Source organism: Lichenostomus cassidix, chromosome 9 (genome assembly GCF_008360975.1).
Source record: "Lichenostomus cassidix isolate B80296 chromosome 9, HeHo_3.0, whole genome shotgun sequence".
Classification (NCBI taxonomy): Eukaryota; Metazoa; Chordata; class Aves; order Passeriformes; family Meliphagidae; genus Lichenostomus; species Lichenostomus cassidix.
The window spans coordinates 20,951,481-20,975,343 of NC_139490.1; the positions used below are offsets into that span (position 1 = coordinate 20,951,481).

General features: G+C 44.3%; 1 protein-coding gene and 1 long non-coding RNA gene across 4 annotated transcripts in view; one reads left to right on the forward strand and one right to left on the reverse strand.

Moving 5' to 3' along the window:
- Nucleotides 1-23,863, forward strand: part of ARHGEF4 (Rho guanine nucleotide exchange factor 4) — a 213,581-nt gene that overhangs the window by 161,526 nt on the left and 28,192 nt on the right. For both annotated transcript variants that reach the window (XM_085069766.1, XM_085069767.1), the window contains one exon: nt 5,237-5,376. In XM_085069766.1, the coding sequence (XP_084925892.1) occupies nt 5,237-5,376 (140 nt within the window). The remainder of the gene's footprint in view (nt 1-5,236; nt 5,377-23,863) is intronic.
- Nucleotides 14,757-19,198, reverse strand: LOC146433441 (uncharacterized). Of its 2 annotated transcripts, XR_014854120.1 has the most exons (4): nt 19,062-19,198; nt 17,967-18,040; nt 16,641-16,739; nt 14,757-16,291 (listed from the first exon to the last, which is right to left on the reverse strand). It is a non-coding gene; the product is annotated as an uncharacterized LOC146433441 (long non-coding RNA). The 2 variants fall into 2 exon arrangements; XR_014854119.1 differs by lacking the exon at nt 16,641-16,739.

Below are 23,863 nucleotides of genomic sequence, written 5' to 3' on the forward strand. Positions count from 1 at the left end.
TCTGATAAATGAAGCACATAATTGAGAACAGGACTGATGGAGGCTGCAGCACTACTGTGGCAGCTATTTCCAAGGGATACGAGGGTTTAGCAATCCCAAATGGGTGAAGAGGAGGGTAGAGGAGCTCTTCTCACTGGGCAATGTAGTCTGGATGTGGTTCCCCACCCCATGCCCACCCTTCACTTGTTTATCATTTTAAATCTCTTGAAGTGCTTCCTTCAGCAGCTGCACTGCGCTTTCCTGTGGGCGCTGCACACAACCACAGCAATCTCTGCTCAGTGAGGCAGAGGAGATGATGTTGTTAGCTCTGAATTAATTTGCTCTGTGAGTGTAAATCAGGCTCCTACTGTTGTTTTGGTGAATTATTTTAAATGTAAATGCTACAGAGACAAATGAATTGGGTGGATGTGGAAAAAGCACACTTGAAAGAGAGAATTCAAGTACAGAAAAGTTGTTCCCTTTGTCAATAAAATGTGCTTTTAATAAACTATGGATGCTCTTGGCTTTCCAAGCTGTCCGTAATCATCATGGATTCCTATCCCAGCCTTACCCCTAAAAGCTGTAGACTGTAAGTCAAGTGAAAACAGAAAACCAACATTTTGGGAAAATGCCTCTAGCCCATTTTCCTTCAGTCCTGGGTCATTGTTCAGGCTTGTGACCCAGACACACGTCTGGAGCTCCTCGCCACCGGGGAGCTGCTGGGGTTTATTCCAGCTGAGACATAAACCTCTGTGACTTTGAGAGAGCTCTGTTAAGAGGCTGTGCTAAAGTGGGAGCTGTAGTGTCCAGCTCCTCTGAGGAGGCTATTCCAGAAATTTATTCTGTGAGAATAATTTTCCAGTGAGAGGGTGGGATTATTTTTCTTGAATTTTTTTTTTTTTTTTAAATTATGGTAGGTGTATGGGGGGGCTTTGGGTTTTTTTGGTTTGGTTGTTTGTTTAACAGCAACTTGTGTTCACTAATTCCTGGCACTTGAAATGTATGAAGCAGGTCCATCCTTTGAGAGATGAGCAGAGCACAGGTGTATGGAACAGTGTGATCTGTGCTAGGTGACACCAGTCTTAACTGAACTCTGGACTATGATTAATACTTGTTTTCTGAGATCTCCAGTAGATAATCTAATTCCAACTTCTTTTGTCCTCCCACCAGTTTGATGAACAACACAAAACCTCTTCTCTGTATTTTCCCCTCCCTGCCATCTCTGTTGGTGGTGAGGATCAAGGCTGTACCAGTGTAGCCCAGCTGGTTTGTTATCCAGTGTCAGCTAGGCTTGATTGTGAAAATCCTACCGTACAGGCAGCTGCCTTTAAATTATCCCAATTTACCTCTAAGCAGGATGCAGTTGCAGACCACTGGCAGGGTGGCAATGAGTTGTACAGCTGTGGCTTGTCTCTCCCTATGGGCACAGAGGGTTCTTTGTGAAGTCACAGAGCTGGTAACGGCTCCAGTGGCTTTCTGGCAAGATGGAGAGCTCTGTAACTGTGTACAAGTACCTCTCAGAGTGACTTGGCATCACCTTTCAGCAGGGTAGGGACACAAGCAGAACCCAGCCAGGATCCTTCCCACTACTGCCTGCTTATGCCTGCACTCCAAACCCTGCAGGAAGATGGAAGGAGGGTGAACCCTTTCCCTGGACCATCTTGAGCAAGCTTCACTTGATTTGTACAGAACTGTGTTGTTTTTGTGACTGTCCTTGAGTGCAGCCTAAGCGCTGTTTGCTCAGGCACCCAGACACAGAGCGCCTGTGCCAGTCACTGGTTTCAGTGCCATGATTTGTGAGTTTTGCAGCTTCATATCCTCAAGGTAATTATTCATGGAGTTAGGTTTTTGACACTTTATCTGTATGGATAGATAAAAAAGAGTTTGCGTGGCATTCTTTTTTGAGCTGCTACTGCTAGAATTACCCATCTGCTTTTGTACTGTAATGACATAAATCCTAAGCTTGGGCTTGGACTAACAGCAGTATGAAGCAGAGTTTTAATGCTTGCAGTATAGTACTAAATGTTGGTGGCATCCCCTCCCTCTGTTCCTGTGTATGGGATATGTTGCCATATTTAGTGAAATTTATCACAACAGAAGTATAAAATATGGAGAAATCTGCTTGAGTTAATTGAAGCTTGGCTTTACTTTTTGAGAGAACATTGTTCCTTGGTGTGGCCAGACTGCCAGGGAGGCACAGGTTAGGTCAGTGTTTCAGAGAGGCATGGAGAGGCCAGGCATGACTGTACCACTGGATTTCAGTGTTAGACAGAGATGAACACTTGGAGGTGGCAGGAATGAAGCGTCTAAATTAGCTACTGTGCAGCTTAACATTGGCCTGTCCACCCAGTGCTGTGCTGTTGAGGAGGCTGATAGACTATTTCAGCAATCTCTGCTAACTTGTCTTCTAAGATTTTTGTATAGTGCTTGCTTCTTTTCTACTTGACCTAGTTTGTGCTTTGCATGTTAAGTCAGTTCCTATGCTAAAAGCCTTCATTCTCATACTTCCTTGATGGTTTTCTAGCGCATTGGGTCACCATTCCAGACTACTATTTTATTTATTTATTTGTGGTCATGTCTTTCATGTAACCTGCTTCAGAGCAAATTCTTATTTTTCATTAATGCAATTCTTCCCTGCAGCACTGGTTTGGGGAAATGTGTAATGGCTATCTTGGGCCATTTTTCCTCAAGTATTGAGAACTTTCTCATGCCTGTGAAGTGTGGTTTTGGTGCAATATGTCTATCAGGACTTTTTTTGCCAGGAAAACTAATCCTAAATGCAGTAGCAGGTCTTCAGACAGCAGAGAATTGATGAGCTTGGTAAGATCAGAGAGGAAAAACAGATCTCTAGTAAAAGCAAGCACAGCTTTCAAGGCACTTAGCAGAGGTATAGAGCATTTTAAGTAACACAGATAAATACCTCCCTGGAGCTTTTGCTTTTTCATCTAAGCACAGATCAGAGAACAAATAGGAAAATGTGGGGGCAAAAACCAAAAGCTTTAAAGATGTCAATGAACATTTTTCAAGCTCCAAGTTACTTTTAGCAGTGAAAATAGCAGAAGATGCATAAGGGAAAAGCAATGAAGCCATGTGTAAAATAAGGGAAAAGAATGAGATCAGAGGGTTGCAAAGGAGTTTGTGACTGCTGACTTCCTTCTTATGAATCATTTATTTTTATTTGTTCTTGAAAAACATTTCTAATTTGTTTCTGTACTGCACTAACACACTGAGAGTTGTTCATTACTATCAGACAAAGGGGTTTTCAGACAGCATTTGAGCAAAAAGTTATACCTTAATGCCCTTAAATTTAGTTTTAAAAGTTCCAACCATGGTAACTCTGCATGAAATTATAATATCAGTGGTATTCCAGCTGGTTTTGAGTTTTATATTAATGGACTAGGTCTTAGCCCCAGAACTGCTTTATATGCAGTCTATACTACTGGCACATATTCAGTATAGAACTTCTGTATAATGAACGATGTGATGTGTCAGAGCAAAGCTAGAGAAATGCTTGATTTTTTTGTGAAATGTCACTTAAAGTTGAATGGTTGGGTAGTTCCACACTTGCACAGAAAATTCTGCTTTAATAATAAGCTCATATGCACCTCTGTGTCCTGAATTGCCATCAATATCGAGTGGAGATCCAGCTTCAGACAATCTTTGCTGTGCTGTGCCTATTTATTGGATCCAAAGCACAAACAAGCAAGTATTTAGTTAAAAATAGCTCATACTTGTCATTTTGATGTCAAGTTACTGCACTGAACTGATGGCTGCTACACTGAATTTACACCTCACCGTTAATAGAAGCGATAAGGTGGTGCAGCCTTAACAAACCATCCCATGTACTGAAAGTGTTGATGAGGATGAGCTTTGCAGGTCTGGCTGTAACCTCTGCCAGCATGTTATTCAGTGCTAATGTGGTGCAACTTTGGTTTCAGGTAATAATAAGCTAATGAATTGCTAGGTGCTCTTTTTGGACCCATTGGCACAATTAGGTGCATAAGATGCTCTGGCATTATGAAGGGAAATGAAGGCTCAAGAGCAGATTTGTGAGTCACTTCCCATTAAAGTTCTACAAGGTCAAGCTCAGAAGATTTTTTCACCTGTTCTGCAAAAATGTTGAGTGTAACATCATGTAACTTGCCCAGCCAAGACTGTTTCCAGGAGTGCTGATAGTAATATCTGTGTTTTCACTTCATTCAGCTCTACTCCTGCAGCCATGTCAAGTCCATTGAACTAAAATTAACAGTTATATCAGTTCTCTGCATCATGTTTCTGTAGGTACTTGCTTCATGGTCAGAAATCTTTGTAAAGCCCACTGCTTTGTCATGGAAACTGTTGCCCTAGTAGTTGCTAATCCAGATGAATATGTCAGCAAGTGTTTTCTTTAATCACTGTCATTTTTCACAGATTTGAGAGCAGAAAGTTCATGCTCAGTAACCAGTACAGGGATGGGATGAATGACACTACATGGCACTGAAGGGTATTTGCTAATACCTGGAGGACACTTTAGGGAAAAGGTCCTGCCTATGAAACAGATGAAGTGACACTTTCTTCTGTGCCCAGAGTATAAATGCAGTATTTTTATTTCTCTCAGGCTTATCTCTTGAGACTTCAATGTTTGTTCTAGCTACAGACTGTGAACCCTCCATTATCTGTTGTAGCTTGTTTGGGGCTGTGCCGAGCAGAATGGCCCTCCTGTGGTAATAAGGGATAATTCTGGAGCAAACAAAAAGTGTTCTCAAATAAATGTGTGGACAAAGAGGAAGGTGAATATTTTTCCCTAAGGCTGAGACTTCCTTTGGCCTGCTAGGATTTGGCAAATCATAATCCTCAAGGTATGCAGTAGCAGACATGAGCTGCTTCTTACCTTGTCCAGTTTCCTGTCAACACAGCAAGGTCCCAATAAAATCATATTTATGCCATCGTTGCTCGGCGCCTTTTTTCAGACCCTGTTTTTTTCTGCTTACTTGATCTTTCCTTTACAACATGTAGCAGTTGTTGAACTTTTTTAAATTGTATTTTCCAGTCTAGAAAAATACACAATAATTTATGGTGGTAAAACATGAGCAGAGAAAAATTCTCTGAAAAACAGGCATGCATGAGGCTGGAATTCTGACCTGAAATTGCCTGTGTAGTTTCCTATTTTTCCTTTATGCTGTGTTATGGTGTCCCTTGCCCCAGTAAGCTCCTCTCCTAGTGCAGAGCTGCTGAAGCTCTCGTGGTCTGTAGCAATTTGTGCATTTTGTTGTTGCAGTGATTGCTGATGGAGCACTGGACAAGACAGCCCTGACAGACGATGTGGGAAGCGAGGAGGATCTGTATGAGGACTTCCGGAGCTCCAACCACCGCTACGGGCACCCCGGGGGAGGCGGCGAGCAGCTGGCCATCAACGAGGTACGTGCTGCTCTGCCTCACACAGCCTGAGCAAGGATGCTGCTGCTTCTTGTTAACCACCAGTAAACTGCTAATGGCACCGAGGATGGGGCTTCAAACGTCATTTACTGTGGGTACAATACTCAGTTGGGTGGCAACAGGGTGTCCCTAAGGCAAGGCAGAGCCACAGGTCCTGAGCAGGTGACTCTCCTCTTAGGTGTTTTTGGTTGAAAAGTTTAAAAACACTAATGAGCAGCCTGGCCAGGCTGTTCATACTTGGAGTGTGTTGTACTCAAGGCATAAAGGAAATGCTGAAAAAATCCCTGCCCTATTTATTTCTTTATTCATAGGTAAGAAGGGTGCAAAGTTTAATATAGGCTTGGTCTTCATTGTTTCTTCCTATTCCCCAGTTAATTCAATCTAGGGATGTGAAAGGCCTACCTTTTTAGTCACTGCTTTTAGCTATTTTCTTTTATGGTGCGGAGCCTGATTAATTTGACGGGAGCAGTTTTAAAATGTACTGCTTGGTTTAAATGATGCAATGAGCAACATATTAACGGGATCTAAGATGTTTTTCCTGTAAGAGTACTATTTTTTTCTTATTCATTAGAACTGGCATCCTGCTACACACATAATCCTTTTTCTGGGAGGTGAATTTGCATTGAAAGAGTAGAGCATGTTCACCATATGAGTGATCTCTTGAACTCCTACACCCTCTTTCTCACTTTCCTATACTCTGTTTCCTGTACATGACCTTCACAAGATGAGAAGGCAAGGATAAAAGAAGTATTATATTTTCCTGTGGCTAAACTATAACTAATTGGCTCTCACTATGTGTGTTTGATACACCTAGTGGTGGTGCTTCTGGGATCTGAAAAACTCCAGAAAGCTGCACAGTGAGAACAGCAGCTTTTTGTCAAAAACAACAAAAGTAAATGCTCTTCCAGCAGTTCTCCTACTCCCTCTACTCAGAATCCCCACCTACAGCCCTGGGTGCCTGGGGTGAGGAAGGGAGTTGCTTTATTTTCTTCCTCTGTTGCTCACATCCAGGGGTTATCAAACCATGGCCAGAGCTTTTTAATTTAAACTCAGGCATCTTGGGCTGTTGTCACTGGCAAGAAAACATGAGCAGGGCACCAGCAAATCTTGAGTTGTGTTCATGTGTTCTTCCATGTTTACCTGGTTGTGTTCATGAGAGTCCAGGCACCACAGGAGTCAGTCCCACAGCATGCACTGAGTCTGTAGGAGGAGGATTCTGCTTCCCTCCCATTCAGGTGCTTGCCTTGGTAAGTCTTCTTACTCAGACTCGTCAAACAGAATATCCTCTGGTTTTTTGTTGTTGGTGTTTTTTTGTTTTTTTTTTAAGAAAAGGCAAAATATTTTACTTTTTTAAAGAAAATCTTTACAAGTCTTTAAAATCACGGGGAAAAAAAACTTGTCAGCAGGTCTCTGTATCCATCGTGCATGTGCTGGTTTTCTATTTCATTATTCATTATTATTGAGAACGATTGCTTTTCTTCCATTTCTTAAAAATTCATTTTATCAGAGTAAAATTCCATTACTTGTAATCAGGAAAGCAAATGGATGTGTCCAAAGCAGGTGTAATTTGTATAATCTATGAAGCGTATGTGGGGTTTTGTTGGCCAGTTGACTGAAAGAAAAAAGATTATTTTTGGCTTGTTCCCTAGAATCTTGCCTGTTCAGGAGCCAACAGAACTGTAAGAACAAACAGTACATTATTTACTTTGTCAACTGGTTCCTACGGGTAATTAATCCATCACTGGGATCCAGTGAGCCTTAGCAAAGTGCTGCCTACACAATCACTTCCCAGAACAAGAGATTACAGAAAAATACAAAAATCTCTGCAGTGAAATACTAAATCTGTGAGATGGGAATTCTACAAGAACAGACATCTTAAGTGTTGGAATTGAATTATCTCAAATAGCTGATTGCTGGACAGGCTTGTCCTCATTTTCCCTGCTGGACCAAAAGCTGGCTATTGATTAGTCTTGAATATTTTCCATCGTGCTAGGAGTAGGGTGAAGATTTCAGTGCTCACTCATTCAGTTCCATTTTGTGAGTAGTCTGGGCTTTGTTTTATTGTATTCCAAGTTGCATTTTATTGGTCGTGGATAAGGAAACTATGGTAACCACATTATTCTTAGCCTTCTTGGAAGAAACAGCTTTCAAATAAACAGAGAAGGCTGAAATACATTTTTAAAGCAGTTGGCGGTCCAAGTGTTGCAGTAAAGAACAAAACACCCAACCACTGAGTTTTAGTTCATTTTGGATCAAGAGAAAATTATTATGAAATAAAAAAGAAACCTTTCATAAAACTAGAATAATTTATTGGCAAGAACACTAGAGGGATGAAAGAAAACTGGGAAGGTTGTATAGAGCCCACCTAAGAAGATCAGCATGAGAATGTGTAGGAGCCAAGAAAAATCAATCAAAAAGTAATAATAAGGGTTTGGGATGAGAAAAGAGGCAGGGGAAGTAATTTTGCTGGGGCATCTGTTTGAAATTCTTTCAAATGCTTTCTTGATGCTCAGGAAAAGAGATTTTTGTGTTTAGATTGTACTCGGTAGAGTTTGTTCCAGATAAAGACCCTATCCTCATATTTTATTGCTTCCACGGTATCATTAGGTGAAAATGCAGCAAGAGAAAAATCTGTGCTGCAAATACATTGTGATTCTGCCCTTCCAGTGCTCTATAAATGTTCTGTATAGGACAGATACAGCTTCAAGCTTCATTAAATGTGCTATATGTAGTCTGAAGTGGAGAACATGAGGCATTAGGCGTGTAGAAAGCCTGCCTGCCTGGCTCTGGAGTGACCATGGTGATGATAAGCTGTCTCGTTTTCCTCATTAAGTAGTTGGCCTGGGTGAGGAAACTTAGACCTGTGTGCTTGGAAATATCTGATGTGTCCTGAGGGTTTGTTGTGTCCTGCTGTGAGAAAGGCCTGTATGGCTCTGTGCTTCTCCAGAAATGCTGTTGCAGTTCCATACATCCCTTGCAGGCCTCTGTGACCAGCACTGTACCCATCTTGGGAAAGCAAAGCACTAAGTGTCCAGAAAATAACAGCAAGACTCCCAATTTTTTCCTTATCTCTTATGGCTCTATGCCTGATAAGTTTGGAATTTGGTATGTGAAGCCTTGTTCCTGAGGAAATGCACAATTCATTGGCTGCAGCAGGCCAGGATTTTATCTAAGACACAGAAAACTGTTGCCTTGTGTTTTAAAGTGACAATACTGTAGTGTCTTACTGATGTTTGTGCTAACCTGTGGCTCTTGATAAGATGCAATTAATCTAATTGGCTCCAACATATGTATTTCTGATTTAACAAAGTAATTCATCCAGAAAAATGTTCGGAAGTGGCACAAACAATAGATGTGCCATGTATCCAGGGCAACAGGCATTGTAGCAGCACTCTTTCCATCTTACTGAGTTTCTAAAACATTACTCCTGTGCTAAAACATTGATCCTGTGCTGGGCTCACCCAGTGCTCCTCCCAGCCCAGTCAATTGTAAAGCATGTAGACTTGTGAACTGTTGGGTTTAAAAAAAAAAACCAACAAAACATGAAAACCAAATCAAACCCCAAAACTCACGAAATATTAATACAGATGAAATCAGAACAACTGATTTTAATTTTGTTAAACCTGAATAATATCCTTCATAGCCTTTTCCACTTCATTTATCTTCATTGTAATTAATAGAAGTGTCTTGTGTGCGATATGAGAAATTTCGAAAGACAGAAGCATTTTAAAATAGTGTCACAAAATGTTGTCGTTCCTTTTCTTTTTAAAAGAGTACAGAATAGATTGCAAAAGTTGTGGTCACAACTGATTTCCAGACTGAAAACAGAATTATAATTATTGATCATATGGAAGCAATATATAACATTTTTGTGTAATCTGGGAGATTTATTATCACTTTTGTATCTTAATGTGAGTATATTGCTCTCCCAACTGAGGCCAAAGCAAATAGAAACCAGTTAACAAATACCTACCAGCACCCATTGATTTTTTTTTTCCCCCCCCCTCCTTCTGGAAGGCTTAATTCCTGCTTTTGTGTCCCTGCAGCCAAGGTTGACAACTGTAGTCCAGAAGCAGCAGATATGATTTATTTGCAGAATATTGTATAAAGCTCAGTGCTGTCAAGGACAAGAAATAATGTTCCCCTTTGGACATAAATCTTTACTGGATCCTAGTTTTTGGTCTCAAGTGCTTGCGTAACTTTCTGTAGGGCTTAAATGTGAACGTTCAGAGTATGGAGTCAGAATTGTAACTTCTTTTACTGCCTGATGGATTTCATTTTTAGAGTTTTCTGGTCTGCAGACTTTTAAGGTTGTTTCACAGGGCTTTTTGCAATGGATTTCAAGCAAATCAGTATTTTCAAATACTGTATGGCAATTATGTCTCATCAAACATCAGGATCAGTAGCTAAGTGGTCCCAGGGGTTTCCAGAGCTGTATTTCTTCTTTCTGCCATGGGCAGCTGGGGCTGCTCTGAGCCACTTTCTCACATCCTCCTCAACACTGGGACTTGGGCATCCCCTGAGCAAGGGATCCTCCCCCAGCGGGCTGAAGATGCAGAGAACATGATGGAAGCAAGTGTAGCTCACTCAGCACTGAGGAAAGGATATATTGTGAGTGGATGTTGGGGTTTTTTGGAAAGGTGGGAGAAATGGGATGTACTTTCACACTTGCAGTCATGCAGTGAGTCCTTATCTATCCAAATGCTTGTTCCCATGCATGGGAGGTGAGGGCAGATAGCTCCCTTACCATGGTTGCTATGGTCTGTAGCATGCCCTCCACCAGGAGTTCAATCCACATAAAAGCATTTCGATAAAATACATTTTGTTTTCCTGGACGTGCTTTCTCCAAACACTCCAATTTATCTGATATTCATTAGGAACAAGTAAAAAACTTCCAGTCTTAGCTTAGTTTTTGTGGTAAGAATAATAGGTGGTGGCTGTCACAGTTCTAATTCCCAAACCAAAAGGTGTGGCAGGGCTGCAGGTGCATAAGGGGTTGACTGGGCTGTGGGCTCAGGCTCTCAGTGAATCTAACTCCCCCTTCCAGGAGCCAAGCTGGAGCAGCAGAACAGGAGAGGTAGCCTCTGGGTTCCAACTCTTTTGTGGGCACGGGTGTGTCCCTGCATGCATACAGACGTGTTTGAAGAGGGGAAGGTACTGCCCAAACTTTCATCTCCCTGGCTGTAAAACAGACCTAAATACATCTCTCAAGGGAGATAACTGGAGACAGCGTGAAGGCTTTGGAGCTCTTACATCAGCCCTGCCAGCTGTTGTATTGTAGACACTAGCAGCTTCTGTTAAGGCTTGTTAATGATCTCTTGTGAGTATTAGGGGACTCAATAAAATGTCTGTTGTTTGTCAGCATTAAATGTGTTCCCAGTTATTGGGGTGTGAAGAGGGATTTGGCTCCACAAATAGTATTCCCTTTGGAGGAAAAATGATCCAAGAATGTTTTAACTCCTGAAGTTACTTGTGCCAAATCACCTCAAAAGCTGCCTGTATTTTATCCAATGTGTCCATGGGCTCCCTGAGCTCTGATGCTCTCCACCACTTAAAGAAAACATGATGTGTTTACAAGAGGTGGTTGTCTCTTTATCATGAAGGCTGCAACCACTTCCAGTACTTTGGCATCCCATTAAAGGAGCTCCTTTAACCTGTAGCAGTGGCGTTGTGCCCTACAGGGATAAGGGCTCTGTTGCAAAAGGTCTTGGCTTCCTGCCTGCCACTTTTAGCACATGAGGGCCATTCACCACAGCGCCACTGAGATCTTCAAATCCTTGCATAGGGCAAGGCAGGCACTAACCCTTCCAGGTCCTCATGGTCCTACCTGCTGAGAGCTCTCACATGCACCTAATCAGGATCTGTGCAATGAAGCCAAGGAAATGTGCAGGTGGAGGGGAGTGATTCACCATCCATGTGTAAAGTGGGAGCCTTTCAAACCTGCCCCCTCTCTGATACAAAGGAACTTACCTTGTCCTCAGGAGCTCCTTGTTTGGCTTTCAGGGATCCTTGTTTTGGTACCTAACACTACACTGCTGTTTTATGGGAGGAAGAGCATTAGAAGCACTGCAATATTTGCACCCCTACAAAGATTTTAGTTCAGAAGTGTATTACACTGCAGTTACCACTGCTTGAAATGGGAACCTGATGGGGTGTAAAGACAAGTCCGTTTTGTAGAATCTTGCTGTTACAATTTGCTCTGCCAATGTCTTTATTTTAAAAATAAGGACTGGGATGTCCATGCTCCAGTTTACCAGTTCAGAAACACCTGGGATGGATAACAGCACAATAACCAAGTGGATATTGGAGTACAAAGATTTACTGAGACAACACTGAGAGAAGGGGATAAAGAAGGAATGTGAGAGAGTAGGAATGCTGGGTACTGTAGAGGTTACTGCAGAGGTTATTCCAGGCTTAAGTGTTTGCGTAGAGACAGGGAAGTGAATAGCTCTCATTTTATACCATACTTGTGTCTCAGGTTCCTCTCAGCATGGTTTTGTTATCAGAACATTTTTTTTATTTGTTCTCCTCTCCAAACCCTGATTTGGAACAGCTTTTCTCTGCAAAGAGTTTTCCTAATTCTCCAAAGACAATTGATCCTGGTGGTGGAAAAATAAAATCCCTCCTGACTCTTCTGGCCCTTCAGAGAGCACTGTTAATCCCTCAACAGATCTTCCCCATCAGCTTCAGCTCCGTCCTGTGACTAATGCCCCTTATCCTACACTTGGTAAATTGTGGTCAGAGTTAGCAAAGTTGGCCATGGTTTAATTCAGTGAAGGCACTGGCATATTCCTTGGAAGTGCCAAGTGCCAGCCCTGCTTTTCCTGAGGCTTGTGGGCAGACTCCCCTCCCTCTGGGGCACTCAGGGCCAGCCCTTGCTCAGTGTCCTGGGTATACCCTGGGAGAGCCACTGTTTCAGCCAGGTCACTCACAGCCTCTCCTTGCAGGGAAACGAGGAAATGTTCTCACATGAACCCCATTCCTCCCACGGGGAACATGCGCACGCTCCACGGGCAGGGAACAGAGCAGCCTTTGTCCCCCACAGTGGGGCTGCCCAGCACACCTCCTGAGCCACTGACTTGTCAGGCTGTCACCAGGGACTGCAGCAGAGCTGTGCTGCTGTGCAGCAGCCGAACTTGAGTTCAGCTGCTTCCTTGAAGTTTTGGATTACAGGGAACAGTGACCTAGAAAGGTGTTGTGGGGGTTATTTTTTTCAGTCCTACTTTTAGCTGATGTTATCTATGATCCTTAGAGAAGATCCTGTTTCTGACTGTTCCACTGACTTGCTGCTGGCAAGTCTTCATGTCAACAGGTTTTATGAAATGAAAGCAATCCAATACAGACTGAATCTCCTGGTTTATTTCACATTCCTCTGTCCCTGATGGATGCTTTGCTAGTAAAGCAGAGGGGCACCTTGTTCATTTACTGCTGGGGCTTGACAGCCCATCTTTGCCTTCCTGATAATCTTCACAGCCACACCACTTACCAAGTTTGCTTCTGAGCTGTATCTTAGATTCTTACTAATTTCTTGGGGCAGCCTTTGGAGAGCAGCCCATCAAGATTTGATCTGCAGGGTGTAATGTTCTGCTGCTTGCTTTTTTTTTTTTTTTTGCCTACTGGCTATAACAGAGGTATGGAGGAAAATGTCACCTTGGAAGGTTGCTTGACCAATTAAAATTTCTGCACTGCTTTTTTGTCATGAAGAACATAGGAAAGTCCAGCCTGATTCTTATACACAGCTTATATATGTCTTTTACCCTTTTATGGCTTTTCTCTTTCTCATGGAGCTTGTTCTTATCCATGGAGTTTATACTTCTCTCCAGCCCCCTTATGGCTCCTTTAGTTACAATTAGAAAGCAATGAAAGAGGACTCCCAAATTAAGATTACTACAGGCCAGCTTGGAAGAGCTTTACAGACCTGTCACTTGTAAGCAGTTTTCCTGTTTTCTGCTTCCACAAGACTGGTGTATTCTGTAAGACTGAGAGGTATATAAGGTGTATTCTGTAAGTGTAAGAGGTGAGGATGCTGAGTAGTAAGAGAAGGGTCAGAACATTGCTCTACAACCAAATGCATTATTTTAAAGATGGCAGGTAAAGGAATGATGTAATTTTATAATGTGTGGGCTCAACAGAATATCTGAGACAGCCCAAAACTACTTTGCTTTCTTGTGAACACCTGTATAGTCACAAAGAAAGGGGACTTATGGTCTAGAAACAAAAAAAAATAAAGCTTGCCCCTGTTCCACTTCCCCTCTCCAGCCACCTCTTGTAGAAACTCTTACAGGGATTATCTGTTAGTGGTTTTTTGGCTCTGTGCATTAGGCATCTTCCTCTACTCCATGGTACCATATTCACCTTGTCACTCACCTTGTAGTGTCATTCATCCCCTTCTCATCCACTTTATCTGTTTTCACTGGCTTCATTGCAGCTTCTGCCTACCTTACTTTCCAGTCCCACAACTCTGCCTATGCCTGTTCCCTCTCTTCTTTCCATGACTTGTCTAGGAGTATTTCTCTGACTCAGTTTCTCCCTTATTTCTCTGTTCCAGCCCACACAGTGCCCAAACAAGCATTCCTTGTTATTCTGTGTTATCCATGGCTATCAAATTTTCAGCTCAAAAACAGGATACCACAAAACCAAAAAGCATTCAAATAATTTTAGGAGCCCAAACACCTCCTTTCTCAGTCACTAAGGATGTCTGTTCTTCAGCCCTGTAACAAGAGTGGTCATTTTCCATTCTGACCCTTTTCTAAATATTGCATTCAGGCTGTTAATCTTGCTGGGTCTCCAAGATGCAGCATTTCCTTTCCTTTCACCCTATTCAGCCTGTGTTTATTTCAGAGCATAATTATTACAATATCCTTTGTTATGCCTGTGTCCACTTTGTATTGAAAAGATCCACCTTCCTAGGCCATTGCATGGGCTGTGCTAGCCTGTATTTGCTTCTCTCTGCTTGCTCCTTGCTGTCTCACATCTATCTTAACATGCTTTTTTTTGTTTCCCAGGCCATTCCTGTCTGTATCCCTCCTCTGGCATCCCAAAATCCCAAAAGCATGCCCAGCTCCAGCCCAGCACTCCCTGGCAGAGTGTCATGCCCTGTGTGTGGTGCTGGAAGTTCCCTTGCCTCAGCTCCCAGGGCTGGGCTGTGTCAGCACGAGGCTCACAGCAACACCTTCCTCAGGTGCTGGAGCTCTAGGCCATGATGGTAATTCCCTGATGCTTCAAACATGTTAACAGTTGTTGCTACTCTTGAAAATAAAACTTGCGTTAGGAGAATTTGGAACATTTTCTGGCTTAATTAGAGTCTGAAAGAAAAGACTGATTGCTAAGCAGATTGTCTCCTTTTTTTTTTCTTTTTTTTTCTTTTTTTTTTTTTAAATAATTGTTGTCAGGGGTGGCCACTCTGAATGGCTGCTTTGCTTGCAGTGTCCCAGCGTGGCCATGCCTTAATCTATGCACTACATAAGGAAATAGCCAGGCCCATTTTCTTTCCATTGATAGTTATCTCGTGAATCTTGGTACTCAAGCACAAGAACAGCTTGTAAAGTTTTGGCAGCATTGCATGAGTAATCTGTCCAGGGAAGTACTAGCTGTAAAAGCTGTGTGGGCTTAAACCATGCAGTACAAGCTAGAGAAAGATGTAGTGGGAGTAACTGTGCTCTAGTAACACAGTGTTACACACTGTAAAAATTCAAAGCAAATTGTGGGCCTCTGACAGACTGTTTTCCATTTTAGAAATACATGATCATATGCAGCTGAAAAAGCTTTACTTGTTCTGATGTTTTCTGGCTGTGGCTCAATAGGAATGCTGTCCTTTTGGGTGGTGTTAGCTGCAGTTGTTACTGAGAGTTAACTCAATGCATAACAGGGTTGATAGTTACTTAGTTTGGATGCTGGGAAAAGTGTAATAGTGGGATATTTGGGAGTTAAGGAAACTTGGTTTCCATGGAATGAGTTGCATGTACAAATCCAGGCTCAGTTCTAGCACTTCTTCTGTCTTTGTTAATATTTAGATCTACTTTTCACCTTGTTGGATGGAGAGTGTTGATAAATGACCCAGTAAGAGTGCTCTTTTTTTGTCTAGGGATATTTAGAGCATGGTTTATTTGTGCCTACAGTACTAATGTATCCTTGGCTTTAAGAACAGTTGAATGGTGTTGTTTCTTGTACTTGTAGCAAGCACATTCCTATTTGTGACAAGTCAAGAATAGAAATCCTGGAAATGTGCTCCAGCATGGTATGCAGTGTTCTGCTTGGAGCTTTGCTTTCCAAGTCTGCTCACCAGGAGAGAGGAGAAAGGTGCTGATGGGGGGTTGGTCTCGATGCAATTGCCCTTGGTGGCCTTGCTGTGGGACACATGCCATGTGCTTTCCCAGAGTGACGCATGCAGCTTCACTGCTGGTCTCCTTAGTTATTTGCTTGTTCTACTGACATACTGGTGCTGCTTATTACAGTGATTATTTCTTCACACATTTATGTGTATGTGCCTTTTGGGTCCCAGTTCAGCTGTTACAGTATTGAAACACCCATTTTATTGGGAGACAGTGGGTTTGTCTGTATATTCCTGGCCTCCTAAAAATGACACCTAATCTTGTCTTCAACAGCTTAGGCCTCAAGTGCTGCACAAACAAACATGGTGATGAGTAAGGACTGGGCAATATTTAGTATCATTTTGATGAATAATGAAGGCATGCCTTTGTTTTTCTATTTTATCTGATATTAGACAGGGGTTCTTGAATAACTCATTCCCTGAAGCCCTGGTCACTGAGCAGCTTCTGAGACTGCAGCAGAGCTTTGTGTGTGGCCAGGACTTGAGGCTGTGCTGTGCTCTGCTCATTCCTTGCTCCCTTTGAGTGGCAGCATTATTCCCATGGTGCAGCCCTGGCTGAGGATGGCTCTTAGAGAAAGGATTGAAAGGAAATTATTAGAATTGCAAATTAGATTTCAGTGGAGATTGTGCAACAATTATTTGAAATATGCTCCCTCAGTGATAGTTATACAAAGTAAGTCCCACTACATTACAAGGCACGAGGTAAAACTTTCAGCTATTTCATCTCTTGCTGATGCCACCTACCACAGAAGCATGTCTGATCCATGAGGAATAAGAATGAGGCTTTATTTCCATGATGGCAAAATGCCACATGATGTTTAGCAGAGTGCAGCAGGAGCTGGAGAGCCCTCCCCACACTACAAAACTTGGAGTTGCCATGGAAGTAACTCCCCCATGCAGAGTCTCTGCCACAGACCTGGTGAGTGGATTCACTGTGTGGGAGTGGAAACAAAAGCCAGGTCACAGCTAGAGTCACTCTGCAGCTTTTGTCCTTGTCGAGATCAGTTTCAATTCACTGTGGGGTCAGAAGGGTGACAGCCACTTAACATTATTTGTGCAATGCTCCAAGATGTACACAAGGCAAATATGTTATTTATGCCAGGCAATGTAGTGCAGGGAGGGCACTTGGGTGTGCACATCAGACGAGCAAAGGAACATAGCTGGGGCTTGGGGTGTTCTTAGAGTCAGCAGGGTTAGATGAAAATGTACCCTTCATTACAATTTTGTATTTTTTTTCCCTGCAATTTCTTTCTGGCATTAGTTTCCCCTGGAGTTCTTCTTCCAGGGGGGAGCTCAGAGCAGTGCCCAAGACGTGAAGTGCCTTCCCGTTTAAGATGTCTTGAGAACTTTCTGTGTTTTCACCTTCAAATGTTTTAGTATGTTCATAAGTGGCAAAGATTTCAGGAGACTGTTGGAGAATTATATAAAGGATTTTGGAAACTACCCCAAATCCTACAACATCAACAGTATAGCTCTGCCAGCCTTGTTGAATCACAGGAGTTTATCTGTGTCTTTTCAGTGTAACTAAGTGCTTAGAGAACATAGTAGTTGCTGTGCAGGTTTTAAAGAAGTGGGTGTGATCATGCTTTCCATTCACCATGATTAGCTTCTCCTGAAGATCTACATCCCACCCAAATCCTGCTTGATGGCTTATATCCAAGCTCAATCAGTCATGAAATGCCTTCAAAGCCAGACAAGATTTGCAGAATGCCCAGGAGTTGAACAATGCAATGATGCGAGTCAACTGTGGACTTGAAGAACTTTCAGTAAATGGAAGTTTGCAAACTTTGAGTGTTCTGCTGTGATGCACATGGCAGGAAGAAATAGTTTTTTTTAAGCCCTTAAGTGACTGCAAGCCAAAAACTCAAACACACATGAGCTTGGGCAGCTTGTAGATCCCAGTAGTTTGCTCTGTTTGTGAGGTTTTTCCTACAGGTCTTGAAGCTGCATTGAGAGCACAAGCCCATTATTCTCCTTGTTCTATATTTAAGCAAGAGACAAAGGGATTTGCAGGATCTTTGCGTTCAGAAACAAGAAGCTGAAATAACTCTTGATTTGATTTTATGATGACTAAGAAAGACAGCTATCTTAAACGTTGCAGAAGTATAAAGAAACAATGGAAGTTTTTACTGCCCTTTCTGTGTAGCCTCTGCTGAGATTAGCACAATTTGGGGAGAAAACACTCCAAACTTAAAGGAAAATACCTGTAACTCTTAAACCTTTTCCCTTTTAAATCTCTTACCTGCTGTGTTCCAGCATACATACAGGAGCTGTACAGATCCCCAAGAAACATTATGGGCATTTTTGTGCTAACATCTGAAAAAAACCCAGCTTTTTTGTTTGTTTCTCAGTTCAGAGAGCAGCTGAGAGTGTTCCATTCGTACCCACAGTGTGTGGCTGCTTCTGCACAGCCCTTCCCAGAGATGTTACCAGAGGTATTTAGCAGCTGGGGTGTTTAAGGGGTGGGGAGGACCATTTCTTCTGGTTCCTGCTCCTAGGAATGTGTGTGGCCATGTTGGAAACTGTTTGCAAAGTGCAGAGTCATCCTCTTGGATAACTCCATCCATCTGTGGCACCACACACTGGCTCCAGTATCATCCAGCTCTAATTTCAGGGTCTGGATTGAGCTGTTTTCAGTATCAGGATTGCTGGATTTGTATCCCTCAGTTTTATGAGGGGGAATGTGTGGCGTAGGTGAGAGCTGGAAGATGTGAAACTGCCTCCTGTCAATGAAGGATTTGAATACTGAGTCCTCCTCTTCCTCTCCTGGCGAGTGCTATTGCTGCTGTCTGGTGAGTAGGAGGTGGGCTCTGCTTTGCTGGCTAGAGGAAACAAAAGGGCTGCAGTTGAAGAGTCTGTGATGGGTGCCCTCCAGCATCTGTCCCTGATCTTTCCAAGGAGGAGTGCCTTTCAACCCTGTTCCTGACCTGGCACGGGTGGGACTTATGCTTAGTTGGGGCATCTGTGAGTGTACCCGAGGCAGCTTGGTGCTTGGTGAACTTTGCAGTCCAGCAACAAAAGCTAAGTTCATAAAAGCATGTTTAGGGCTCCGCAGAGCTGAATAGAGGTTTTCTGATTGCAGAGATTTGGAGATTTGCAGTGACTCAGGCCCACGGAGGCGTTGGCAGAGGGAGCCAAGTCCTTTAGACTTTCTGGCTCCGGGTTGCTGCCAGGCAGCGAACGGCAGAGTCCAACAGAAGCAGTTTCTCCTGGAGTCCCAGGCAGAGGCAGGGCTGCATCTCCCGCACACACCCCGCACTTGTTGCGCGCTCAGCTGCGGGGAAGCCGCCTGTGCCCTGCCAGCTCTGCCCAGCCCCGCCCGGAGCAGGGCACTTGCCTTCGGGCACGACTCGTCTCTGTGCCAGCACACTCTGAGTGCGAGTGGAAGGATTAAAATATAAGCAGCCGCCTAATCCTCCGCTGACCCTCCTTAAGAGCCTCCCCTGCACAGCGCAGGGCTGCGCTCGGCGTTGCTAAGGCCTGGTGTATCCTGGAGACGGCGCGCAGCGAATCGCGGAGGCGCTCTCTGGGCAGCGCTATCGCAGCCGGATTGCAGCGCTCCGCACAAGGCATCCAATGTCTTCCTCCTGCTGGAGCGATGGCGACGGCTCCTTCGGCACACGAGACGTGGCACCCCAGGGATGTGCTGACGAGCTCCCCCTGAGCTGAGGGGGCGTTTTGGCACACGAGCTGTGCGGGACCGTTTAGACTTCTGCTTTCGAGAGCTGCAAACAGCTTTTGTTCACAGCCCTCTGCCCCATCCTGCCCTGGCAGGCACTTAAGCTTTTTTATTCCTTTTTTTTCTTATTCGTGGGGGCTGAAGCCATGGCAAAGGTCCCCGACCGAAGCAGGCACAAATGGAGTGCGCTTCACACTTTCCTCCGCTGCAACATGAACCCGGAGACCCAGCGGGTAGTGGTCTTTGTCATCCTGCTCTTCCTCATCATCGTCAACGTGGTGCTGATGTTTCTTTTGGCATTTCACTGAAGGAGGACTGCCGGTAGTGGTGTGGTGCATGTGGGTTTCCAGGACTGGGCAACAAATCAGCAGGTCAGCTTGTCGTTGTCTGCCTCTGGTCTGCTTGTCTGCTGTTACGGTAACTGTGTGTCTCAGAGTATTCCTCCTCCCGTGTTTTTTAATCATCAGCTCCTTCCCCACCCTGCTCCCCTCACTCTCCTCCTGTCATCACTCGTGCCTTGCGGTTTGGATCCCAGGTAAACAAGAGAAAGGGAAAGAGGTAACGGAGCCAACCTGCTTAACCGTAACTGCTCTGCGTGGCACTAATCAGCCTTGATTCCTAGCGATGACGATACCGTGCCTGTGCGCAGCACTTCCCTGCCCTGGAGAAGCCCAAAGTGCTGCTGCTTGGTTTGCGGAGGGACAGTCATCCTGTAAGGAGCCCTTACCCAAGGACCAGCTACATGTAAACACCTGCTGTAAAAAGCTGAAGCCTGTAACGCCTCCGTTGCTCTGTCACTGTGAACGCTGTGCTGTGCAGTGGCATGAGTAATGCCCAATTAGCCAAAGAGATTGATTAATAGAGTCCATCAGGAATTCAGGCTGAATAAACGCTGCAGCAGCGTGGAAGGAGTGTTCTGTTGGCTTTAATCCCATTTCCTTTATTATACCTCAGTGCTTATCAGCTATGTGTATCAAAATGGCTGGCAGAGCCACAGTACAGGACACTGCTTGCAGGCCACTCATTCCTTACGGGCCAGGGCAGCCGTGCCCAGCGGGGGAGCGACTCCAGGAGCACTCCTGTAGGAGGTTAGGAGGGAAGGGCAGCAAGGCAGCCTGCCCACTCCAGGCCTGCTCACCTCCATGATGTTCTCGGCAGCCCTGGACATCACAGCACTTCCACACCTGGCATTGGCACCGCAATGGAGCAACCCTTTACCTGATGGCATTGAAGGAGACCCATTCCTGGAGGAGCACAGCCTGGAAAGGAAGCCATGGTGCACTGTTCTTAATGACACTGCTTGCTTTTGTGCTGGAGACTGCAAAAGATCCAAGCCCTTAAAATTCAGCAGGATCCTTCATTTTGTGTGTTAGGTAATCTGCAATTTAAGTACAGCTTTCACAAGGGCAGTGTGTTTGCTGGCAGTAACGGTTGAGGCTACTGCAGTTCTTTCAGACCTGAATATTTATGGCTCCTGGAGTCTGATCCAGTGTTGAGAAAGGCTGGATGGTGGTGTTGTCTCTGTCATCATGAGTGATGTACTCTGTATCAGTTATTTATGTGATTGTGTAATACATTAGTGTCGTACAAAACCATGTCACTTTAGCACGCAAAGAAATGGAATTTGTACCTGTGGAGCTCCTTTCTGTTACACCTGAGGTATAGAAATATATACCTTTTCCCTGAGGGAGGATCTCCTGTGGTTCTAGGTGTGGGGCAGTGGCAGGCCCCAGCTCCCTGCAATTCTCTGGGAATCTCTTTTGTAGGTGAACAGTTCTGAATTATTAAAAATCTCAAACTAGGCTAGTAATACTATTATCTTGCCACTGTGATAAATAGCCACCGAAACCATCCAGTCTATGTTGTTTTCTGAAGTTACTATAAAAAAAAGAAAACACCAATCACAGCACACAACACTGGCTTTCAAACAAATCTGTTTTCTCTTGCCTCTAAACTTTACCTCTGGTCTTAGCTGCAGCTGGAATCAGAACTGAATGGCATGAAGTGGAAAAATGATTGTTTATTGGAAAGAGCAAGTGAATGATGTGAAAGTATACGTCAGTCTTCAAATGACGTGTGAAGGACCAAAGTGTGGCTTTGGGGTCATAGGTGTCAGTAACAGAAAGCTTTTGATAACTGCCTGTGAGGGCAAATCCTGTACAAAGTTTGAGCAGGTTATGAAAGTTCAGAACTTGAGGTTCAGAAGTTCTCACCCCTCATCTAGTGGGAGCAGTGGGAGGCCTCAGCGTTGTGGCAGCCCATGCACTGTGTTTGGACTGTCAGTTATTGCTGTTGTGCCTGCTCTGTATCTTGAAGTAGTGCAAAAAAAAGTGATGTTAGATGAGAAGAGCAGTTATTCCCAGGGCCTGCATGCACGTGTAGCTCTGAAGAGTAGCTGGTAGATCGGCTCCATTCATAATCCCAGGGTTTGGCTCAGCATGCAGAAGCCATGTGGGGCAGCTGGTAAGCTGAGCACAAGCATCTGCCAGCCAAGAATGATCCTAGATTCACTAAGTGACTCACTCATGCTCTTGTTTAGCTTGGTGGCATGTCCCTGAAATGCTCCTTGGGTGGCTTTTGTCGCTGAACTGGAGACTGTAGCTTGCTGTTACACTCTGCCTAGGAAGGTACTTCAGGGAAGGTGTCGAGGAACTTCTTTTTATTAAGTGTCCTGCAAAATTGATTAGCATGGAGCTGGTCTTGTGGCGATGAAGTAATTCACCCCCTGCTACTGCTGCATGCTCAGTTTGGGGATGCCTTATTCCTGCTGCTTGTTGAAGGGCTCTGCTAGGTTGGGAATATCAAACCTGGGAAGGCCGAGGAATGCTGTGACTTTGGGCACTTTGTGCCTCCGAGGTACAGAGCTGTCATGTTGCTTCCTGCAGGGCAGCTCTCCTCTGGGAAGCACTGCAGCTGTTGATGGAAAGGGCCCAAGCTTTCCCCAGCCGAAGACCTACTTGCTGCTAGAGAACTAAAGAAAAGACCTGTTTCCTTCAAGGGCTGTGGGGAGTCCAGGACAGTGAGGAAGAAAAGTATGTTATAGAAAAGGGTAATGTGACCTCTGGTGAAATTGCCTTCCCCTTCCCTGCTTGGGGCAATTTGCATTACTCCTGCTTAGGACAATTTCATACTGGAATAGCTGGGAGCAAAAAAAAAAAAAGGTTCTTGCATTTAAAAATTCTGATCAGAAGAACATGAGGATTACAGAGTACTCTTTGGAAATACGTGTTCCATCGCTGCCTGCCACGGGTGTTAACTAAGGTTGCTATGAGCCTGGGAACACTTTCCCACTTACTATTTAATGTTTGGTGAATTCTAATTTCCCTTTTCCAAGATTCTTGATACTTGACCAATCCTGAAGTACCTGTGTCAAGTTTTGTTATGGGGAAGCCAGTGCTTTTCTCCTTCCTCAGCTTCCCCTACAGCTGTATACATTCAGCTGGAAGCTGCAGTTGACAAGTAAGTGTTAATCAGTCTGGTATTAGTTGTGACTCATTCAATCCTGCCTCACATCTTGGCTGAAGAAGCTGCAATGGCCAGTAAAGCCCAGGAATAATGGAGCTGGTGAAGGATCCCTGAATCATGTGCAGAAGCTGTAGATGGTGATAGAAAGACAGTGGGGAAGGACGAGGCTCTGACATTTCTGTTGGATTTCTTAGTTTGCTCACAGTGCACTTATTTGACAGGAGAGCTGCTGCTCTGCAGGAGGGCTGTGATTGCCTTCCCTGCAGTCACCTGAGCACCAGGCCCTGCCATGGCATTGGGGCCACAGCCCCAGAGGGAGCAGCACTGCCAGGGCAGGGGAGCAAAGCATCTGGGCTGCCTAGTGCCCACTGCTCCCTGCTCCTGCTGCCCAGCACGGCATGGCAGCCAGGCCCTTGGGTGGCCGCTGGACAACCTCTTCTCCTCCTTCTCCTTGTCCTGGGTGCAGAGAGAGGCTGTGCCCACACTCCTCCTGTGCCCTGTGGTGCTCTGGCTGTGAGGCAGGGACAGGGATGTGCTGTGCCCTGAGTCCTGCAGGGACAGGGATGTGCTGTGCCCCCTGTGTGGGGCAAGTTCACCAGAACATTCAACAGGCAAGAGCTCTGCTACTACTCTGCTTTGAGCCTTGGGAGAGCTCAGAGCATCTGTGAACAGGACTGAGACCGAGACATCATTTCCAAAGGGAGATCTGGGCTTTAGATTATATCTTTGCTTAATTTGTTCTCCCAGGCTAAACTCATTTCTGTAGTGATATGTGGTATCTGCTGTCTTTGTGATTTATTCTTGGAATCCAAGGCATGAGCTGGCCAGATAAGAAACACAGTAAGCACTTAGGATGATACCATCAACAATTACTTTTAATTACTGCTTCCAGTGTTTTCATTGAAAATAAAAAATTAACACACAACAAAAGAAGCCACATTACGCAGGTTTAAGAAAGATATGAAGAGGGAGAGTACTTGTTATTGATGCTGTGT